General features: G+C 37.1%; 1 protein-coding gene across 1 annotated transcript in view; it reads left to right on the top strand.

The window, feature by feature from the left end:
• Positions 1-21,510, top strand: part of LOC132116211 (heparan-sulfate 6-O-sulfotransferase 1-B) — a 56,372-nt gene extending 34,862 nt beyond the window's left edge. The window contains exon 2 of the mRNA XM_059524911.1: positions 20,567-21,510. Within this exon, the coding sequence (XP_059380894.1) occupies positions 20,567-21,269 (703 nt within the window). The 3' untranslated portion in view covers positions 21,270-21,510. The remainder of the gene's footprint in view (positions 1-20,566) is intronic.
• Positions 21,511-25,352: the final 3,842 nt, after the last annotated feature.

Genomic DNA, 25,352 nt, shown 5'->3' with positions numbered 1-25,352 from the left:
GTATTAGTACATGTTGAAATGAATGTAAACTACAAATAGTATAATGAAATGCTGTAGAATTATTGTTCATTGTTATTTAATATTAAATCATATAAACAAATGAAACCTTACTGTTCAAGCATTCCATATCTTCTGCTATTAAACACTCTTTTTTTATTCTAGAAACTAGCATTTTGAATTGGTAGATTGTAAAAAACAACAACAACACAAAAAAAGGTGATGATAAACATTAAGACATTTCTGTTTATTATTAGTTAAAGAGATGCTATTTGAGATGCTCTTGGCTACCACAAAGGCAATGAGAATATAATTTGATTACCTTTTATTGTGTGATGCCAAGTGCTCTTGCTGAAATTATGACTCAGTTTTAATAGTATCATTACTCTTTAAGCACATGGAAATGAGTCATTAGTGGTGCGATTTATCTACTGGCTTCATTATGTTTTGTTTTTTGTGATTTATCTGTAATCTTGCATATGAAAACAGCAGAGCCTATTTACTCTTTATTGTGTGTACCAGTGATTTAGATTTAGTATTTTCAACCAAACATTTGATTACAAGGTGGGCGGCATAACCTAAATCTTATATCACAATATAATATTTTATATATTACATAACCATGAAGCTGTCTATGTGAGAAATAACTGAATTTAAACAATGCCATGAATGTTCAAATGCTACCACCATATTGTTTTGCACTAGTATAATTAATTTAAAAGAGAAAATGGTACAAAATGTTAAAAAAGCTTCCACTGTACCCTTTCAAAAAGTACTGATATGTTCATTTTAAGGTTAAAATAGGTACATTTTTAAAGTGTAAGTATTTCCTGAGAGGGGATATGATTTCAGCTCTAAAAAGATACTGGTTTATTGAATTAATGTGGCAAAGAGAGTTGCCTTCTCCTGTCTGATATGTTTGTTGTATCGACACTTTAACCGACAAAGAGCTGTGTTGTGATTTCAGTTTCACTTTAAAGCCCACTGGCGGTTTTGATGGATCACAAGGAGGACCAAACACACTTCACATGTCACTTACTTCTCCAAGGTGTTGTGATTTGAAGAAAATGCTGAGCAAGCCGCATGTCAGCTGTCACTTCGCCAAAAAAGCCCAACCAGCTATCAGACCCACTGAGGCATAGACTGCGTGCATGGTGCCTTCCCATACTGTGTGCCTGTGTATCGGTGCATGTCCGTGACGTTTCTTGATTGCTTTGACGATATGTTTTATCTTCGGTCAGTGGTGTGGTCTCGCTGTAGTCTGCTTAGAGTGCAGAATCGCTGTTCTCCACCTCTGAGACGTGTGCTTGACCGCTGTCCTTGGTACTGAACAACTATCTGGCTGAATGCTGGATTGATTGAATGGTGCACTCATACTCACACAGGTGGAAGTGAGGGACCCAACTGATACTGTAAAGTGACTCAGATGAAACATGATCACATTGTTCATTGAATCCACTTCCTTTCTGGCCTCTATTCTATGTTCAGTTCAATCAGGATGTATCCTTTTCCTGTATAGCAGTGGTTCTCAAACTTTGTACAGTTGCATACCCCCTGGGACATTTAACATTCTTCTACATTCCCTCTCTCTTCCACTTAGACCGCAGTCAAACTTTTCCTATTAAAGGACATTATTTGCCCGCTTAAATGGATTTAGGGGTGCATTTTTTACCTTTTATAGAGGCAAAATTTTTCTATCCTTATTAATTGTATGTTATGTTTTATGTCATATTCTTAACATTCAGTTATGGAAAATTGAAGTGATAGCCTACTTGAAGATTTAAAAATTAAACTGCCAACAGGTCACAACAAGTCACTGTCTTAATGAGGCATTCATTCATTTAGTAACAAAACAAAATGTTGTAACAAAGAACTACTACAGGCTTCTATTCTCTTTGGCTGTAATTAAGAATGGGTTATTAATCACTCTCCAAATAGTTCAAAGCCACAGATTCGTTCACTAACGAAACACTGCTATATGTTGCTTGGAAACGCACACCAGATGATACGGATTTCGTTGGAACTATTATTATTTTATTGCAAAATAAAACTAACATGACAATTTTCTTTTTAAAATATAGGCTACATTTAACTTGGGGTGTGCACGGATAGTCGAACATTCGAATATTCGTTCTGCTCTAATTATTCAATAAATAAAAATGATATTCGAATTTAGAAAAAAAAAATTCACAATAAAACCTAATTTGGTCACTTTCTGTGATTCTCCACGGCATATTTGAAGATGTATGCAAGCAAAAACTAATTAATGAATGAATAAGGGGCCGTTCACATATCGCGCCAAAAAACGCTAGGCGCGCCACTTTCTCCTTTCCAAAGCGCTCGGGCAGAAGCGCTCCTGGGGCGTCTGCCGTTGCGAAGCAACAATGGTGCGCTCTCTCCATGAAGACACGGAAATTTCAGCAAAGGATAAATGGATTTGCAGCACAAAAAAATCGCTTTCAGTAGCTCTGCTCCTAAATTTATTTCAAAATGGCAATCCATATACAGCTATGATCAGCTGGTCCTTCATCTTGGCTGAGCTTTCAACATTGTTACGGGAAAGGATGAAGCTGAATGGTTAGTTCTTGTCACATGACCTGCGGTGCGCTTGGGGCTCTCTGAAAAGTTGAGATGTTTTTAACTCAATGCGGTGCGGACGCGCCTGGAAAAAACGGGCGCGTCGCACATATCACCATTCACATAACCATTCACATATCGCGTCTTTTGCGCGCTCAAGTTCGTTATTTCAATGTAGGCGCGGGGTATCGCGATGCGCACGCGGTGCGACGCGGTCGCGATACCCCGCGCCTACATTGAAATAACGAACTTGAGCGCACAAAAGACGCGATATGTGAATGGCCCCTAAGAACTGCGGTCTTCTACAGTACTTCAAATATGCCGTGGAGAATCACAGAAAGTGACCGATTTCAAGAACATTGTGTTGCAGCATCTCTCAAGCGACGAATAAACACAGCTCACTTGGAGAATCCAGTGAAAACTCTTCTTCTCGCGTCTGCCTTAGACCCTCGGCACAAACATCTCAGGTTTCTCGATGAAAACATGAGAGAAGTAAGAAAAAAAAACTTTTTTGAACATTATCAGAACATTTTCCTTGATGCGAGTGGCTCGGATGCAGCTGCCGTCACCAACGATGAAGAGGATGCAATGCCCACTCGTCGGAAAAGGCTGAGCCAGTTCTTCAGCGATGATTACAGAGAGTCCAGCCGAGACGAGTGGGAACAATTCTTGCTGAAGCCATGTATTCCTCCAGATGAGGATCCCATTCACTGGTGAAACGAAAACACGAAGCGCTTCACAAAACTTATTCGCTTAGCACACCGTTATTTGTAAGTCCCGCCAACGCCTGTGCCGTCAGAGCGTGTTTCCTCCGCGGCCGGCCTTATTGTTAACAGACTAACGAGCCAACTTTCCCCCGATCATGTTTACATCCCCGTGTTTAACAAGAACATGTGATATTTGCGGAAAACGCCCATCCCTACATTTAACATGTAAAATGTGACCCTGGAGCACAAAACCAGTCATAAGGTTAAATTTTCTGAATTTTTCTGAATAAATAAGCTTTTCATTGATGTACGGTTTGTTGGGATCGGACATATTTGGCTGTGATACAACTATTTGAAAATCTGGAATCTGGGGGTGCAAAAAAATTTAAATATTAAGGAAATCGAAGTTTCTATATATTTTCGAGAAAAAAAAAATCTTCCATTTACTTCACTCCCATTTTCCATTTTTTATATTAGAAGCAGCATTTTACTGTTTGGTTTTAATGTTACTTTAAGTTCGGGTAGAATTAATAAATGCCAAAACTCAGTATTTTTTTATTCGCGTACCACCTCCGTCACCTCACGTACCCCAGTTCAAGAACCAGTGCTGTATAGGTTACGCGTTACAGTATATACTGTATATGTACGAAGAATTAACTACACAGAGTTGTTGTTCACTGACAAACTGCGCAAAATATGTGCATATGGTCGTGGTTTTGTGCAGCTTGTCAATTAACAACGGCTCTGTGTAGGTAATTCTTCTCCATGTGAAAGCGTGCAGGTGAGGGAGATTTACCACTGATTACAGAACCGGCATTACTGACAAGATGCACATTAAATATCACATGCACATATATTAGGGCTGTCCTCGACTAAAGATTATTCTGGTTGACTAGTAGTCATTAATTTTAAGCATTAGTCGCACTTTTATTAAAAAACCATATAAATCATAAAATCTAGCCTTAAATTGCCTACACAGCCTAAGAAGCACCTCAAGCGCGCACAAAAAAAGGCTTGCCACAGTGCACTGGTAAATATAATAATTATGAATGTGTTAGGGTAAAACAGCAAGTGCACTGCATTAACGTTTTAATAATTTATTGCTTTCTGTTTTTGGTTTAAGCGATTAAGTCAGTGACACTGACTCTTTATCACTGCATTATGCACCTGTATGCATGTTTCATACAGATTACATAATCTAAGGATATGTATTTCCAATTTGAATGTGTTCATTTAAAAGTTTTATTCTCTGTAGATATATTTTTCATGCATGTAATAAGACAAGCATACACAGAGTTTCAAAGTGATGCGCTGAGTCAGAGATGGCAAAAAGCACATCCTGTTTGCTTAAATTATTTTACAAAAGCTCAACGTAGTGTCTTTACAGATACAAAAGATGCATTACTCTTATCTGTATGACCAAAATTGACATGCAGTAGCCCAATGCGCTACTGTTTATCTTCTACACTCCACAAAAAACATGTGAACAGCACACTTTTCTTCTAGACTAACATTAGATTGAGCTGCCATGTAAAGTTGCTACTACTTAATATTTCAGATGATAAGCCATATTTGAGGTAGTTGAATGTTAGGTGAGCATATGGATGTCCTGCCTAATGTATGTACTACCACATAGACCAGCCGTTAACGATTTGTCCAACACGGATTGTTTGATTTTGCCACTTTGTGTGGAATTTTTTTTTTCTGGGACTAATGAAATTTCTTATTAAGTTTACAGAGGTGATTTAGTGAAGAGCAGAGAGAGATTTTCTCTTTTGTTGTTTGCTTAACATGAGTGATAGACAGGAATATTAGACTGCTGTCACTTTAAGAGCTGCCCAGTATATACTATTAAATTTACTACTAAATATACTATTTTTTTTTTCTCAGCTGTTTGATCTAAATTACTGTTGTTATGAGGATACTTGCAAAGACGGGCAGAATACTTGCAAAGCGGCAAAAATAACTCAATACAATTCAATACTTTATGAGCACTTTCGACACGTGTGTGTCATCATTTGGCTGTCAAATCAAATGTGATAATGTGGTCGGCTCTTAAATATTCAGATATCTCCCAGCAGAACTAGCACCATTTTGGCAGAAAAGGGGTGGCTGATGGAGGGATTTTTGGGAGGTGAAGACTCAAGAATCAAGATTCACTGGAACACAAATTGGACTGAGGTGAAGATGCGGTCTGGACGCCGATGACTCAATAATTGCTTTTATTCTTATCCATTCCTTTCCAACACACACACACACACACACACACGTTTGTTTTTGTGAAAAGTGGGGACATCCGATAGGCGTAATCGTTTTTATACTGTAGAAACCTTATATTCTATCGCCCTACACCTAACCCTAGCCCTCACAGGAAACTTTGTGCATTTTTACTTTCTCAGAAAAACTCATTCTGTATGGTTTATAAGCGTTTTGAAAAATGGGGACATAGGTTATGTCCTCATAAGTCACCCTCTCATTGTATTACCTGTGTCACACCCATGTCATTATACAAAGATGTGTCCTGATATGTCACAAAACTCACTCACTCACTCACTCATTCCAGGATCTGATATCTCAGGTGTTAGATTACACTCATATTACACAGACTGATTTATTAAAAAGGTTTGAAATAATTAACTTGGATGAGAAGCAAAACCAAGAGCCCTCTCAGACATATTCATTAATGTGGAAGTCAACTTCTTTTTCAGAAGAAAATGTGCATTAGAATCTGTAAATTACATTGTAGCCATACTTGAGTATAAAACCTATTTGAACAGTGGGAGGTGGAGAACTAGAGACTGTTAGGATATGACTCACTGAAGTATTCATTTGCAGAAGTATTGCTTTTTTACTTCTGATGTACATTTAGGCTATGTACCAAACCCATTTATTTATGGAGAGCAATGTGACCTCAACGTTGGAGTAAATATGTTTTCTGGATTAGCTCAATATCTTTGACAAACAATACGATGATTAAAACATAGAGACTATATGGCTTGTATGTTTCACTCCCCTTAGTTTTAAATTAAATTAAATTAAAAATTAAATTTATGCTTTTAGCAGATGCTTTTATCCAAAGCTATTTTTTACAACAGTAAAAAGAAAATTATAATGAATAAGTTATATGGTGCATATATTTAGCAAAATGCCCCTCTCTACAGTTTATTTTGTTTCATCTGACTAATGAGTTTATGATCACCAATATATGTTTTTCTTAGATAGATGTGACGTAACGGTAGATTGTTTACGAGATGTTATATTGTAGTCTTTGTGTGGAGGAAACACTGATTGAGGATGTGGATTGTAAAATTGTACTCTTTCTTTTTAACTTACCTTAAAATGTTTAGTCATGTTTATTTTGTGCTAAAACTGGTATTAATGTGGAGGAGATAAGTTCACTTGCATGTCTGTTGAACTGAGGTACTACAGTGATCTGTCACTCCACATTAAACAGAACCAAAACTGCATTTATTGTTTGAATACTGCAATACAATGGACAGAATTCAAAATCTGAGACTTACATTTGCATTTATTCATTTAGCAGACGCTTTTATCCAAAGCGACTTACAGATGAGGACAGTGGAAACAAAAAGAGCAATGATATCTAAGTGCTATAACAAGTCTCAATTAGGTTAACACAGTACACCTAGCATGGGATTTTAAATAATATAATAAAGAAAACAGATAGAATAAAAAAAGAATAGAGCAAGCTAGTGTTAGAGGTCTTTACACATACACACACACACACACACATACAATTGCATAATTAATGAAAAGAAAATAGAATATAAAAAGATTAGAAAGGTAGCTAGATTTTTTTAAAGAATAGAATTAGAATAGTGAGTGTTAAAGTTAGAGGGTCAAATAAAGATGGAAGAGATGTGTTTTAAGCCGATTCTTAAAGATAGCTAAGGACTCAGCTGTCCGGATTGAGTTGGGGAGGTCATTCCACCAGGAGGGAACATTTAATTTAAAAGTCCGTAAAAGTGACTTTGTGCTTCTTTGGGATGGCACAATCAAGCGACGTTCAATTGCAGAACGCAAGCTTCTAGAGGGCACATTCTGAAGTAACAAATTTAGGTAAATGGGTGCAGAGCAAGTGGTAGTTTTGTAGGCAAACATCAATGCCTTGAATTTTATACGAGCAGCTATTGGAAGCCAGTGCAAATTGATAAACAGAAGTGTGACATGTATTCTTTTTGGCTCATTAAAAATTGATGTTACTGCCGCGTTCTGAATTAATTGTAAAGGTTTGATAGAATTGGCTGGAAGACCTGCCAAGAGGGCATTGCAATAGTCCAGCTTGGATAGAACAAGAGCTTGAACAAGGAGTTGTGCAGCATGTTCCGAAAGAAAGGACTTGATCTTCTTGATGTTGAATAAAGCAAATCTGCAGGATCGGACAGTTTTAGCAATGTGGTCTGAGAAAGTCAGCTGATCATCAATCATAACTACAAGGCTTCTAGCTGTTTTTGAAGGAGTTATGGTTGATGTGCCTAACTTGATGGTGAAATTGTGATGAAACGATGAGTTTGCTGGAATCACAGGCAGTTCTGTCTTGGCAAGGTTGAGTTGAAGGTGATGGTCCATCATCCAGGAAGAAATGTCTGTTAGACAAGCTGAGATACGAATAGCTACCGTCGGATCATCAGGATGGAATGAGAGGTAGAGTTGAGTGTCATCAGCATAGCAGTGGTATGAAAAGCCTGAAAGGTTTCTGAATGACAGAACCTAATGATGCCATGTAGACCGAGAAGAGAAGTGGTCCAAGAGCTGAGCCCTGAGGCACCCCAGTAGTTAGATGTTGTGACTTGGACACCTCACCTCTCCAAGATACTTTGAAGGACCTATCTAATAGGTAAGACTCAAACCATTGAAGTATGGTTCCTGAGACTTTGTTTCATATTTAAAGGGCCCATATGATGTTGCCAGAAATAACATTATTTTGTGTATATGTTTATGCAGTTTAAGGTAAAAAAAACACACATTATTTTCCACAATGTGCATTATTATTTCTCCTCTATGCCCCGCCTTTCTGAAACCCGTCATTTTTTACAAAGCTCATCGGTCTGAAATGTGAGGTGTGCTCTGATAGGCCAGCTTTCCAGTGCATTGTGATTGGCCAAATGCCTCAAGCATGTGACGGAAATGTTACGCCCCTTGATATACTGTGATGCGTATCCCGGTCAGAACACCTTTGTGACAGGACAAAAACAATAAAACCCATTACAAATGAGGCATTTGTTGCATCTCTAAACTGCTCAAAACTTGTATTTGAATCATCAATGGCAAATTCTTTAAATATGTAAACGTATTTACAGACTGAGTCAGAAAAGTCGGCATTGTAGTCTACTCCCGGGATCATGAAACAGTCCTCCATAAAATGCATTGCACACATCTGAATACTTGGGTTGAACTGTTTTGGAACAGTGTAGTAAATACAACCTAACCACTAATTTTTTGGTTGTGTCCTCTTTTGGAAGGCCAAACAAAGTCTTTTTCGCTTTCACAATGAAACATACAGCATCTTTCTCCACAACATGGCGCAGCAAAAATACTACAGCTAGAATAAAAGTTCCACCTTCTTTCTTTGCATGAACATTTGGGCAGTGTTATGCAAATCTTCCCATATTTTGACATAGACATTTGGGGGCGTGTTTAAACAAGGTGTTTTAGGAGGGCCTGGACGAGTCTTAACTTTTATAAAGACTATCTCTTTGGGTTTGAGACTTTAGTCTTTACAACTTTAGGGATCGTATGTATTCACAAACAACTTGTAACATCCAAAAGAGAAAGGAAAAGTTGAAATCACATCATATGACCCCTTTAAAGTACCAAAGCGCAATGCTTATTGTGACATATTGGATGGGAAGTGCCCTTCAATGTTCCATCCATTAACTGAAAACAGGCTAGACTAATCAATTATTGGAATTTAAGAATCGATATCGTTCCGTAAAAATGAGAATCAATTAATATCGAGATATCTAAAAAAAATTTACCCAGCCCTACTGTGTATCACTCTCTCACACTCCCTGCAGACAGATCCGTATTGATCAGTGTGGACTGTATCTGTCTAGATCTGGATCGACTGTGCCATTGTGACATCAGTGCATCGGTCAGCACAGCGGAAACCATTAATGCAGAACTGATTAAACTGCACTAATAGGCATTTGTTCTGCTTGAAAAGCAGGATTTTAGATGTAGTGAAACACACTTTTCTTATTCTCTTAGCATTGTTTTCTTTTAATTCATTAATACATTCTTTGATATTCTAGTCTTTCATTCTTTGTGATTCAAAGCAGTGAAAGAATAGACCATACTGAATTTTGAACTAATTTGACTGATTCAATGAAAAGAACTGAATCATGGAAAGATTCATTTGTAAATCCGACACAATTACATTCCTTTGTTGTCTTCTTTCTTTCTTTGTTTGTTTCTTTATTTGTTTCTTTGTTTGTTTGTTTGTTTGTTTCTTTCTTTCTTTCTTTCTTTCTTTTAGGGATGGAATGAATGTTCAGCAACCAAAATTATTTGGACGAAAATAGCAAAAAAATCTCTTTCTGTGTTTGGCTGAATAAGGCCGAATAATATGTACTGAACAATGACTAATGCGAATTACATTTTATATCCTATTATTCCATTCATTCTTTTATTTTTCCTTTCCCTCATACTTTATTTTTCCTTTCTTTTTCCTTTCTTTCTTTGTCTCATTTTTCATTCTTTTCCTTTGCTGCTTTCTCACTTTTTCTTTATTTTTTATTCATATTATCCTATCATCCCTTTATTCTCTTTTATTCTTTTAATTCTCTTTTTTCCTTATACTTCCCAATTATTTTTTTGTGCTTTTTTTGTTCTTTCTTTCTCACTTTGACAGCATTATGCATTGAGAATTAATATAATCTTTTTTAGTTATTATATACACCCAACTTTTAATATTCTCAAGAGTTCTGCTCCTTTTAGATTTGGCAGTGTATCAGCTTGCATTGTGTGTGTTTGTTTGAGAGAGAGAGAATATCAGTGTCTTGTGTTAGTTCAAATGTGGGAGACCGACAACTGGCCCTGAAGGCTCTCCAAGGGCCATCTGCTTTTATCAAGCTACAGTCATATGAAGGTCTCTGTCTCACCTCTTACCAAGGACCCTCAATGCATTATAACAAGGCCAGTGTTTCATTTGAGCCTTAATTTTTTCTTTGTTATCTTTCTGTTGGTTTCTCTCAGCCATCCCCCTGATAAAGAGGCTCTCTGTGCTTTAAATGACAGAAGTGTTCAAAGAATTCAGAAATGTCTCCATTAGCATGATCATCATTGCACTGAGAGGAAATAGACTCTGCAATTATCCAGGAGTATCTCATGTGTGACAGGCATCCGGAGGAGGTCAAAACACTTATTAACTTCAAACTGTGTGAGTGTGCGTCATGTCTGTCTTCTGTGTTTGTTGTCTTTGTTCAGTGGCAGCTAGAAATGCTAAATAAGGCATTCTTTATTTATTTATGCAGAAAAATGTTTACTCATGTTAATTTCTTGCATTTCATATTTGTTAACTATTAGTAGTTTAAATATATAAAGCACATAACAAGCCTCTCAGGACATCCATCTGAATATTAGGCAGCTGTATTCACCAGCATGATGAGCATTAACCAACCCAAACTAACAGCACAATGCATTCTGGTCTCATTTCTCGGCATGGCAGTAAAATGAATGCTTATATTTAAGTATAAACAAATAGTATAAAATAAAGCACAAGAAATAGACAGTTTTGCCTGGATGGATGAAAGTGCAACACCAGCAGTGATGTGCATTAGCCAGGAAAATGGGGGAAAAGCCTCTGGCCTCCTTCCAAACGGCCCGAAAAAGAGAAGCCAGAGAGAGGGAGGATGAGGGGGAGCAGAGAGAGGAACAGCATCTGCTTCATGCCTCAGTAGTTTAAAAAAAAAACAAGCGGAGGGAAAAAAACACTTGATGCCAGTGACTGAGAGTACACCTGTCTGGTTGTTGTCATGGCAACCTAATTAGAAAGCCAATAGGATGAGAGCAGGGTCTGGTTAGAGATGCCAAAGACAGGAGCTCAAAAACAGTTCAGCGGTGAAGATTAGAATGAGAAAGATTGCTTCAGTTGGGGTGATTTGAGAAGAGAGAGAGAGATGATCCATCTTCACCTGTCAGCATCACAATACAGCCCTGCCTTGTCTTTTTAAGAAATTGTATTATTTAAAATTTTACTTTAATTAATTTCTAACATTTTTTTTCAGTTTATAATGTATGACTAGTTAAGCCATATTTACATTTTTTGTAGTATTTTTATTTATACTATTTTTGTTTAATCCATATTTATATTCTTTCTCATTTTTAATTATATATATATATATATATATATATATATATATATATATATATATATATATATACGTATTTGTCTTTAACCCATATTTGCTATTGCTTTTTTATAACATTTAAAAAAAAAACTTTTAAAAAATAGATCAGTTATTGTTTTATTAATGTATTTTTGTCTGATCCATGTTTTGTTACTTTCTTGTTTATTTTATTGTTAACATTGTTTATTCTTAATTTTTTGTAAAATATTAATATTTAAAATGTAATTGTTCTATGTTTTTATATTTCTGCTTCATATTTTGTACTTTGTGCATTTACCATGCATTCAAAGCAGGCTCAAACTGAAAATAAGAGATATCTCTCTCCGAGAGATGGACCAGAACAAAGGTCTCTGTCTTTCACTTCCAAGCCCCCTCTGCCCCGTTCTCTTTCTCTCTAAGGCACTCTCTGTCTGTCTGATAAGACAAGTGGTCTAAACAAGCCTGGGGTTAAACACATTCTTTCCTCTTCTTCCAGAGACACTAACTGTTTAAACCGTAAACTTGTTAACCCAGGAATCCCGCTCTAAAACAGACACCTTTGTTCTAAACACACACACACACACACACATATATATACATAGATATATATATATATTATGAGCACGACAGACAGGAAAGGCAAAGCTGAAAGTAATTTGGTTTTAGTCCTGGCTGTATGCATTATATCCAGGATGGAAAAGATTGTGTTTCCATGTCATCTAAAAAAATAATAATAATAAAATAATATTAGTAATAACTAGCTTTCTAATCTTTTTCTATTCTATTTATTTTATTTTCATTTATTATACAATTATAAAAAAAAAGCAAAAAAAAATTCTCTAACACAAGCCTGCTCTATTCTTTTTCTATTCTATTCTCTCTGTTTTCTTTTAATTTATTATATATATATATATATATATATATATATATTTATAAGCCCTTGCTAACTGTACTGCATTAAGCTAACTGAGACTTGTTGTAACACTTGTATATCATAGCTCTTTTGTTGATTTTGATTGGTTCCATTGTCCTCATTTGTAAGTCGCTTTGGATAAAAGTGTCTGCTAAATGTAAATGTAATGTAAATCTCAAGCAGTTTTATAGCAATGGTGGAGTTCTGTTACATTTCTAGTGTGTTTCAGTGAGAAGTCAGTGAAGGTGAAACGGAGGGATCTCCTCAGGCTGTTAGGGGGTCTCTTTGCTATAAACATTCCTCACATTCCTGCTGCTAATTGGATCAGAACCATGGAGTTCCTGGTGGAGAGCTCCTTTATTGTGCTTTTAGAGTCTTACATGGATGGTGGTCTGTTTCTTCTCTCTCTCTCTCTCGCTCTCTTTCTCTCTCTCTCTCTCATGCACTACTATTTGGTCTCGATTTGTTTTTCCTGGGCACATGGTAGTTTCATCAGATTTTGGTTGCATGTGGGTGATACATTGAATATTTATGGCAATAATAATAATAATATGAAATAATTTATAGTTCTGTTGGTTTAAGTCAAACCTAATAAAATAATTTTCATAAAAAATATTACAATTTATTCTGTATCATTGTTAGCAGTAGTCATTGACATAGTTATATGCTGGAAATATAAAATTAATCCTATATTGTTTTATTTATTTTTGTTTTTTATTTTTATTTTTTGATCTCTCAAAAAAATGTAATGTACCTGAAATCATGAAAAAAGCACTTCTTTTCCACCCCCACAGCACATCAGCATAAAGTAAATAGTTTGAAGGTTAAAGGCCAGGTCATCCTAGACTCTCTCAGGAGGGCATCACATTATGAGAAGGATTTATGAAATCCTGCATTATTCCCTCTCTAGTCTCCTGTCCTGCCTTAGTCCCTATTGGCTCTTCAGTCATACATAAACATAAAGAACTGCATGCAACAATAAGCTCTAGCTTTATTAAAGCCTGCTATATCTGAACTTATGTATCACTGCTGTCTGTCTCTCCAACCAGAACACTCTCTTTCCTGTGGAGTTCATCTACATTTTACAATCTTTTTCTTAAAGGGATAGTTACCCAAAAATGAAAATCACCCCATGATTTACGCACCCTCAAGCCATCCTAGGTGTATATTACATTCTTCATTGAGACACAATGAATACAATCAGAGTTATATTAAATAATGTCCAGGCTAATCCATCATTTATAATGGCAGTGGATGGTAGCCCAAAATTTGAAGTCCAAAAAATTGCACCCATCCATTATAAAAGTCCACATGGCTCCAGGGGGTTAATAAAGGTCTTCTGAAGTGACACAATGCATTTGGGTAAGAAAAATATCCATATTTACAACTTTAGAAACCTTAATCTCTAGCTTCCGCTAACTGTCGTACGCACTTTCTCATGAGTGGCGTCCAGAGGATGACGTAGGACATGCAAACGCGGTGACGAACGCGGAAGAAACAAACGTGGAAGCGCAGAGAGAGAGCAAAAAAAATGAATTAGTCACGAATTAGTAGTACAAAATGAGGATTTGCAAAGAAAAATGTTGGAGGATTTCGATGTAAGCCAAGAGGACATTGGCTTTTCCTTTGCTGTAAACAAAACTTGTTTCTCGCGTGACTAGCATATTCTCAGCTTATTCTACACCTACGTCATCCGCTGGATACCACTCTCATGAACGTGTGTACGACAGTTAGTGGAAGATTGAGATTAAGGTTTATAAGTTTTTAAACATGGATATTTTTCTTACACAAACGCATCACGTTGCTTCAGAAGGCCTTTATTAACCCCCTGGAGCTATGTGGACTTCTTTTATAATGGATGGGTGCAATTTTTAATAAAGCATGGATCAGCCTGGATGTTATTTAATATAACTCTGATTGTATTCGTCTGAAAGAAGAATGTCAAATACACCTAGGATGGCTTGAGAGTGAGTACATTTTCATTTTTGTGTGAACTATCCCTTTAATGCACTGCTTTTTAAATTGCACAGCAACTCTGGTCATTCCAGGTTTGTCGTTTGTCGTTCTTTGTCAAATTAAGGATTGGTTATTATCTTTCCGCTAATATTTCACAGATTCGATCTTTCATTCTGACACTTGATTGTTTAACCTTCTGAATTTTTGCATTATAAGGTGGTAGCACATGATGCTTGTTTTGGCATGTGAGAAAACACAGATGTTAAAATCTTCAGACTACTGATTTCCCCATGATACCTGTCACAATTCAGATCCTGACTGCTTTTTTTAATGACATCCATGAGGTCACGCAAGGTTCCTTCAGTGTGTTGGTTTAGTGCTTGCTCTGTCCTTGCACATTTGGCAGATCTTAAACCTGCCAGGAGTCTTTCCGCCTACTAGGATTTCAACATGTTATTTATCACCCACTCTGAAGCGAAACACCTGTGTGGGTTTAAGATGGCTGGTCTACGAGACCCCCAGGTAGATCCCAGGACCTGCAGGGGGTCGACCCGTTCTTCCTGACTTATTTACCACATTTTCCAGATTTTGTTTTTCATTTCTTCTTGCGGTTCCTCATCTTCTTGAGGCACTACTCACATTTTCTTCATAAAAATTTCTCTTTATACCTCTCTCCTCATCTGTCTCTCCTTTCCTCCTCTCTCTCTCTCACATACACTGGCGTCTTTATCTGAGTCTCTTCCTCCCACACCCCAAGACGAAAGAATCGCCGCTCTCTTGTTAGTCACGCTCCTTCAGCTGTTACAGCTAGCGTGTGGCAGCGAGCGCCAGGAATAAGGTGGAATTTACATTCATCCTAGTGAAAGCAGTTGTGCCGCCTTTGATAGTCAGAGAAATCTAGTTGAAATCCTCCACCTCACTCATACTTTAACAGGTTTGATGCAGTCACGGGTGAAATTTCCACCTACTGCCCGTCTCTGCACCCAAGGCAGACCGGTGCCTCTGCTCACTTTCAGAAAGACGCAGAGAGACCCTCTTACTTCTCGGTCCCTATATGCACTCCATCATGTTTGTGTATAGCACAGATCAGAGTAAAAATAGCTTGTTTTCTTGTTAGGAAGAATTCTGTAAAGCATCATTTATCATATGCCGTTGGCTTTTCATGGAATTTCATTATATTTTTAATGTGGAAACCTTAGTTTTTAGTATATTGAATGAATGTTACTGTCAGATCTAATTTCTGCCAACGTCAGCAAATCAGCATATTAGCATATTAGAATGATTTCTGTGAATGAAGATGTAATTCAGCTTTGCATCACAAGAATGAATGACATTTAAAAAAATATTAAAATGGAAAATTTTGTTTTTTTGTTTTCAATTGTAATATTTTTCAATATTACTGTTTTTAATGTTTTTGACCAAATAAATACAGTCTTGGTAAGCATTTTATTTTTTATTATGGTGAACAAACTAAACTAATGTGATTCATAAAGAATTCTCATAATACTATATTATCATTCCAGCTACTTACAAGGCAATAATCTTGTAAATCAAGATTAAAAAAGGTCATTGACCACCAAAGTTCAGATTTTCTGTTATGAGAAGGGGTTTTGCCAGATTGCTAAATTTAGATCTTGTTGTCGTTTCTTCACCTAAGGCCTTTTTAACACCACACATGAAAGGCCATATTAACGATTCACCCTGGTTTGTTGCAACAAGGCATTCCAGATGAGTTAAGCATATAGCTACATTTTGAGGTTTTATTTTGTATAGATTCATTACCATAAGGCTGTAAATGTGGACCTCTCTTTGTATAAATTAGATTTAATGACAAAGTTTCAAATCAAATTAATATCAAATTAAGATATGTTTTATGTAATCTGAGAGCTTTCTGACCCTGCATAAACACTCCTGATGTCACACGGACCATTTAAACGATATCCTTACTACCTTTCTGGGCCTTGAACGTGGTAGTTGTGTTGCTGTCTGTCCATGGTCAGAAATCTCTCGGATTTCATCAAAAATACCTTAATTTGAGTTCAAAAGATGAACAAAGGTCTTGAGGGTAATTGATGAGTTACAGAATTTTCATTTTTGGGTGAACTGTCCCTTTATATGCTTGTCATTACCTGTGTCTTAACAGTTGTGATGGTGTCAGCAGATCATGTGGCAGTTGGCCACAGTGAAACAGATTGGATGGTGCTGGAAAGCAACTTGTTAAAGAAACAACTGAGCCTACAAACCTTTCAATAGCATGTCAGCAGAATTACATCTTTTGGTCCAAGGTGCAATCATGACACAACATATACAGTGGACCAGTTCAAAATGATTTTAGTGTTGTGGATCAGATGCTTGTAATCATAACCATTCTGGTGCCATCGATATGTCAGTGTGTCATCTTTGTGTGGTCAGAAATGGTAATGTTTTCCTTTATGTGTGTGAAAGAAAGTTTTGTGTGTGTACATAAATGTCCACACTGAATTGTCAAAAACGCTTTTGTTTGTCCCAAGTTTTTTGTACTCGCTCTTACAGAGAAATTGATTTTCAAGTGGACCGTCTCCAGGATGACAGACTAGAGTCATTTTGCACAGTCTGGTGCTTTTTGCTGGCAAAAAAAATGAGGAGACTTCAATTTCCCAACCCACACTCAGAAGCAGCAAGCATCCCCAATGAAATTAAACCAGTCTGGAACATATTCACCTGACCTGTCCTAGTCATGTCACCTTTAGATATTTGTCAAGGGTACTTGTGAGCTAAACCGGTGGAGGTTGGATGCTCTGGTGAGGTAAGGGAACCCTGTGGCAAGGGTCAGCAATGGTTCTGCATCAACAATGCAGCAATGGTTCACTTCCCTAGTGTTTAAAGGCACCATTTAGAGGTTGGCACTGGAAGTGAAATGTCTTAGGTAGCCAACATGTTGATTGAAATGGCTTTCTCTATGTGCATGTGTAAGATTGGAATCGAAAAACACTGGGGTTAACACACTAATCCTAATCCATTTTTCTGCCACTTCCTCTCTGTGAGTGTGTCTGAAAGAGCTGTTTTGTGTCTGGTCTGTCAGAATGGGTGACTGGTCTTTGTGCAGTCTGATTTGCATGTAGAGTTGTGTCAGATGGAGAGTTGTGACGGCTCCACAGTGAGCTGTCAGCCCGAGGAGGAGTCTTCCAGCATGCTTTGTCTTCAGCTCTGACCTTGAACTCCAGACTCTCCATCTCTCTCAAGAGATTTCCTTCCCTATGTCTCAGTGAGAGAGAGCAGGGTTTTAACCTCATAATTAGATTTTTAATGAAGTTGTGGATTGTTTTAATGTATTTGTTAAGTGGGCTTGATTCTACAATGGATTTAGAAGAATGATTTTGAAATGAACCTCCACATTCAGGGTAGCACCCCCCACCCCCAATATTCACATTAGTATTATTGTTTTTCAGTCACTGGTTCTTAGACTATTACATTTGTAGTTATATTCTTGGTACAGCTGCAAAAAAAATAAAAAAATAAAAATTGGATTTTATTATTTGTAAGAATGTATCCATTCAAAGTCAGCTCTGTATTTTTTACAGGGCCTTAGGATTAGTCAGTCAATTAGGCAAACCACCAGTTAGTTGATTTTACAAATGTATACTCTTGCTGACATTGAAGTTTTGCAGTACAAGAGAATTAAACAAATACTTAGAAACAACAGGCGCCAGATTCCTACGCTTCCCGTTGACTTTGCCAAAGCAGACTTACACAAACAAACACACACACACACACACACACACACACTAACTGAAATGCTTCTACCCGAGTTGGCCTCAGCTGGGTCTTAATTCAATTATGAAAGACTTTTATAAAAGAGACTTGTGTTCAGTAGCTTTATTTATGAGTCTGCACAGTGTAGCAGTCCAAGCTTGTGTTATGACCCTCAGTTACTTTGTGAGGTGCCCCAAGTCTCAGTACTGGGTCCATTCTCATTAATAATGTGGTTATTTCAGTGTGTGTTATTAGTATTGACCGGGCTTGCAGAGAGCAGGCAAACAGTTATTGGCTGGGATTTGGATCTGCTGTGTGTGTTGATGGGGCCCCGAGTTTAATCACTGTGGAAACATGAGACTTATTAAAACGGGAAGCCTTGGCACTGCAGAGGGATCTCAAACGTCTCTCAGGCTCACTAATGATTATAAGCCTGCAGCTTTGTCACCAAATAGTGGGAAGGGAAGAGATAATAAAGATTTAAAGATACAGAGAAGACATAAAAAGTCAAATGATTCTATTAATTTAGATGGTGAATTAAGAAAAAGATGAAACAAAAATGAATCAGAAGTAAGAATCGTTTAAGCAATGAGCTCAAAATCTCAAATTCTGTCTGAGAGTTTTCTTGTTGTGGCACTGAAGGTGTTGAAATGCTCATTAAGTGTCCTGTGTTTTCTGTAAGGGCCTTGTTAATACATACACACTGCCACCATGTGGTTAGTAAGGGCACCGCATGTACAGGGAAAGGGCATTTAAGTGTTGACTGGATTGCCGCCTCTTGGCCAGAGGCAAGAAGATTGCACAGTGTATCTCAGCACCCAGTGTTACCTTGGGAAGCGCCATGTGGGTCACCAGCAATGAATTTCAGCATCGCCCACTGTTTTTGTCTAATCACTTATTTCATACTGTTTTCGGATGTGTATCTAGCTCTCGGGCACTTTGGAGGGAATCCGTTTCCTTGGCACATTTGTTCACTGGGTGTGAAGAGGTAATGTAGGGTGAAGCACAGCTGGAGCGAGTGGTGACGGGGGGGCATTGAATTTGTAACTGAGAGCTATAGTCTCTGTTGTCAGTTTGGTTGAGATTAATCTGTTCAAAACCACCTGCTAGTTTGTTGGCAGTGCTTGGTCTTCCTCCCACTCCACAAATCCTTTGCGTGGTTCCGACGAAACTTTTCCCTGTGGCTTGTGTCTCTGTAGCTTTCTCAGAGTGGCAGAACAGATATTTTTGTGTATTTTCAGAAAAGGTCCCTATAGTGTGCATGTAAGCAGCGTGAGAACTGAAGATAGGTGATTTCATCACCATCATTATCTGACTGCTCACTTCAATGATTTCTTTCACTAAAAGATTCTAAACCATGCCTGTTATTTCACTTAGTTCAGCTTCGTATAATGGTTGTTAAAGATGTTTGCAGATGTATGGGTATTTTTCTATCTCTTGTTAAATAGGGAAGTGTGCATGGCCATACAGGATTTAGTATTGTCTGTGAAAAAAAAAAGAAAAAGAAAAAGAAAAAAAGCCCACTTTTATAAAATAATAATAATTTGAGTGAAGACAAAAGAATCATGTAATCTGAGTTTTAAATAGATTCATTGAAACTGAAGTGAATCAAAACTTACCATTGATCAATATTTTGCTACTTATATTTCTTACATTTATGCATTTTATGTCTATACATAAAAATATGTTTTGAATCATTAATTAAAATAATGATTCATCTTATTGCAGATTAGCAGATGCTTTTGTCCAAAATAAGACAAAATAATAACTATTATATTACATTTTTAATACATATTACAACCAAGTATATTTTATACATAATATACCAATTATGCCCATCTAGACCAGGACTGTTCCTAGTCCGTATATTCCTGTCCCCCTTTTTTTGTCATCTACAATGATGATTCAAGGTCATCAATCAAATTAATATCTAAACAGACAGGATGTGAAGTGGTGGGAAAGGATTAAGACAGTGGTGCATGCTGGGAAGAGTCTGAGCAAAGGCATTTATTGAGTCACGGTTTACACCTGTTACATCCTGTCTTTGGAAACAAAGTATTAATTGTAGGATAAAGTTGTAGACATGTAGACTGTATGCCACAAAACAGGATGCATTGTGATGATGGATTTTCCATTGTTCTACTGTGAATGTTTTGTTGATGATATGAGCAGGTTAGCTCCGACAGCAAAGGTCATGGGTTCAATTCCCATGCACTGAAAGTCACTCTGGATGAAAGAGTCAGCCAAATGCATAAATGTAAATATTATCATAATATTGTATATCATTGGTTTGTATTGTGACTAATGGATTTCTTCTATCTTGTTTTCTGCAGAAAGTTCTATTACATCACTCTACTGAGAGACCCCGTTTCCCGTTACCTTAGCGAATGGAGGCACGTCCAGCGTGGGGCAACATGGAAGACGTCCTTGCACATGTGCGACGGACGGACGCCAACGCCCGAAGAGTTGCCGGCCTGTTACGAGGGCTCAGACTGGTCGGGGTGCACTTTGCAGCAGTTCATGGACTGCCCCTACAATCTCGCCAATAACCGCCAAGTACGCATGCTGGCCGACCTCAGCCTCGTTGGATGCTACAACCTCTCCACAGTTCCTGAGAAGAGGCGCTCACAGCTGCTGCTCGAATCAGCCAAGAAAAACCTACGAGACATGGCTTTCTTCGGCCTGACAGAGTTCCAGCGGAAGACACAGTACTTGTTCGAGCGCACCTTCCACCTCAAGTTCATCCGGCCCTTCATGCAGTACAACAGCACGCGGGCGGCCGGCGTAGACCTGGAAAACGACACGATACAGCGCATCGAGGAGCTCAACGACCTGGACATGAAGCTGTATGACTATGCCAAAGACCTGTTTCAGCAACGCTACCAGTACAAGCACATGCTGGACCGCCGGGAGCAGAGACTACTGAGAGGACAGGCATCTTTCCACAGCCCGTTCCGAGAGGACGGAGCGAGAGGAGAGGGTACGGCACGCCTGCCAACTGAGGACTACATGAATCACATCATCAACGGATGGTAACCGCCCACCCCTCTCCAGAGAGACCAAAAAAAGAGACACAGTTACAAGGAGAGGGGGATTAAACAGACCCAAGTGGAAGATCCATTCCCAGATGGGAGAGTTCGACATCCCATACTTTGGGCGGGGAATATGGGACCAGGAACATTCAAGAAATGAGCGTTTCGCTTAGTGCCCCATCTCATAGGCCTTTTTTAAACAAAAGTTATGGCATAACATTAATATTAAATTATTATCGATTTTGTTTTTGTGCCACAAAGTTTTTCCTCAACCTCCGTGCTGCAGTGTTTCTCAAAAAGAGTGACTGAAACGAACAAACAGGTTTTAATATCTGATTCACATGAATATCTGAGAATCTATGAACTCTTTAGGAAATATAAAGATTCTTTATATATATAAATATATATATATATATATATATATATATATATATATATATATATATATATATATATATATATATATACATACACATCTTAGATTGCCTTTTTTTCAACTTGGTTTGAAGTGGATGGAACCTGTCACAAGTGGTTGAAAATTACTAACAGGTGTTGTGAGTATGATTTTATAGATATATCTTAATATATATAACGCAAGAGAGTCCTGATTTCCATGAGTGTTTTTAGCGCTTTTTCCCTTTGAGCGTCGATTCCCAAGCAGATTCCCATAAGCCCTGGAGATTGTATTTGGAAAGCCATTCCTGACAGATGTAACCAGCTGTAGTATACTAATACCCAAAAAAACGATTACGCCAACATATTTTGTTTGCTTTTTAAGCATGTGCTAATTTATACAGTATGCACTGTATGTGTTTGTTTTTGCACATTTACTGTGATCCTTTTACCCATAATGCAGTGCAGTATGCCCACATTTTGCACTGTAAATCACGTACCTTGAATGAACAAGACCCTTCTCTCCATTTACTGATCAGGATTCACATCAACATTTGCCCTCGTAAATTATGTTTGTGCGCATGTAAAACATGTCAGTTGAACTTGCACTGAGCATGTTGGGGCTTGACATCCCTCACAGATAGATCTCGTTTGGCTCTGTGTCTACGGAGACTCCTTAACTCGCATCTTCACACTTCCCTCCAGCTTAAACTCAGAATAAACAGACTGCTATTGAAGCCATGTTTAGAGCCATTTTAAAAATGCTTATGGGAAAAGAGTGAAGAATGGATCATATGTTCCGTCTGTCTCATTCAGAATATGAAGATCAATGCTGATTAAAATCAATAGATTGGTAAGGAAAGTGTGACCATTACTGTATGTGTGTGTGTGTGTGTGCGCGCGAATAATGTCAATGTGTACAAGTGAATATTGAATATATTTGAGGTTTCTTGAGTTTGCTTCCCAACAATGTTCATTACTGTGAGTATTTCTGTTATTCATGACACTTGGATCTTCAAAGTTACCAATAAAAAGTTATTTCCCATTTTTAAGACAGTTAATTTGAGTCATTTTTATTTGAATGTGTTGTTAAATGTTTTTCCTCTTTCCTCTAAAGTACTCCAGACTTCAGTGTCACATGTTTCTTCAGAAATAATTATAATATGCTGATTTGCTGCTAAATAAACATCTCTGAATAAATAATTCTAACAATAACAATGTTGAAATTTTTGTGAAAACAATTAATCATTTTTTCTTTGATGAATAGAAAGTTCAAAGTTTTTTTTGTTTCGTTTTTATCGAAATCTAAATCTTTTGTCATTTTTATTCAAGTTCATGCATCATAGCGGAGTAAAATCAATTTCTTACTGACACCAAGCTTTTGAACGCTAGTGTAACATACTGGTAGTATATAAGTAATGTATATACGTATAAGTAATGTAAGGTTTTATTGCATAGTAGCATACCTTGAAGATTTTTGGGATTGTGTGGCTAACACTGTGCTTTGATATTTACAGTGAAAAACATTTGAATTCTGAATGGTGTGTGTGTGTGTATATATCTCTGTGTGAAAGTGTTGGAACAATCACAGGTTTCCTCCCCGTGTCTTACAAAACTCTTGTTTCTGTTGTTTGAGTTAATCAGCAGCTCTCTCCCGAGTGTTAATTATTTCTTAGATGATGTGTGTGTGTGTGTGTGTGCGTGTTCAGTGTCCCAGGAACAGGCTCGATGTTACGACACATTTCCTGTGGAGGACAATTTTGTCATTACTTTTTGCCTTTTCAGTGACAAACAGTTAGAGAAACTCAAATGAGTCATTTAAAATATATTCATCAAGTGTCATATTTCAGTATAGCAGTCTTACCAGGTCAATAAGATTTGTTGTGATTCTGATTCTGTATGATTTATATATAACAATTGTATCTTAAAAAAAAAACCTTATGTCACAGTTTGTGTTCCCCTGAGAGTGGAGCTGAAATCATCTGCTGTTCCTCTGAGACGCTGATGACGCTGCTCTGCTGTAACCACAGAGATCCAGCCCAGCAGAAGCACAGGGACGGCCAGTCGCCTCACTTGGTGTTATTATTGTTCTTTGTTGGACCGGTGGGATTGGCTTCTGTGTTGTGTTCTAAACTAAAGACCAACATGGACTTCAGAGGTTTACAAGGGACAATGTTGCATCACAGCCTAAAGTTTCAGCTAGCTCTTGTGTATGTTCAATAAAACGGCAGTCCATTTTTGAAGGCAAAATATGAAGACAATATAGCTACTCATAAAATAATCAAGCGTTTAGTATAGTCATATAATTGGTCACGTTGAAGAAGCTAGTCAACAGGAAGATGTTAACATGAATGTGACATCTGTCTTTAAAAATCATGAACAAATTTTTGCTTAAATTAAATCATGAACTTAATTTTTTTTCATATTAACAACAACAAAAAACTACAAACCATTTAAACACAAACAGTCTGAAGCTACAGAACCAATTAAAAGTCATTAAAATTTTTATAATAATAATAATATACTTTTTAGCAAGGATGCATTAAATCAATCAAAGTGACTGTAGAGACATTATTTTTCAAATAAATGCTGTTTTTATTTTATATATATATATATATATATATATATATATATATATATATATATATATATATAATATATAATAATAGTTATTGTACATTGTAATAATACTTAAAAAAAAATTATCATTTATCAAATAAATGCAGCAATGGTGATCATAAGACTTCTTTCGACAAAACAATTGATGTAAAATTTAACCACTTCCAAACATTCAAATGGTTGTGTAATTGATATTTCATATATTGTTACAACTTGCTTAACTTTGTTCAAGCACCAGCTTTTTGTCAATAGTGATCTAATTCAACAGTCATCAGGGACTAGTAGTTATTAAAGTGAATGTAAGGGTGTACAGTGTTTACAGTGTAAGGAATATGGCAGTACTGTGTGTATGTGTTTAAGCCCCTTAAATCACATTTGCCTCGTTTTCCTTGTAACAAGTCAGTCAGCGGCACATTTTCTCATACACAGCTTTTGATTCAGTAAGACTACAGATCATATATCACTTCTCTCCATCCAACACAACTAAACAAAATCTGATGTAAGCCATTGTTTCTGCATGTTCTGCACACGTACATGTATAATCAAGTCAATTAAATGTACTACAGCTGTTGGTTTAGAATCACATGTGCCTGAAAAGCAGACTGCTTAACCATCAGACCCACCTGCAATGATTCATTTAATTTCAACCTAACAATGTAAAATAAGCTATGCTCCTCATGGGCACCAGAGAGCACTATAGGACAAATAACGGCACTGATTTGCTGTAAGTTGGGTTTGTAGTTATTTTTTTCTGTTTAATGTTTGTGTTGGTACACCATCTGTTTGTATCTGTTTATGTCTTTGTATATGTGTAAGAAAAGCGTCTAAACTCCCGAACTCGCAGAGCATTTACTGAACTTACTTCTCAGCTGTTGAGAAAGAGTTCTTCAGGTCTGCAGGTGTGTAGAATGAATTCGATCTGGATGTTCTTTTTGACCTGTAACATATAACATAAATCCAAAGCACACTTATTCAGATGCAGGGAGTGTGTATGGATTTGTGTGACATGAAAATGTAGACTTTGACTTTCTGGTGTGAAAAGAATTTAGCCTTAATGATCAAAAGACTATGGACA

The sequence above is a fragment of the Carassius carassius genome, chromosome 35, assembly GCF_963082965.1.
Source record: "Carassius carassius chromosome 35, fCarCar2.1, whole genome shotgun sequence".
Classification (NCBI taxonomy): domain Eukaryota; kingdom Metazoa; phylum Chordata; class Actinopteri; order Cypriniformes; family Cyprinidae; genus Carassius; species Carassius carassius.
This window is presented reverse-complemented; position numbering and strand designations above follow the sequence as displayed.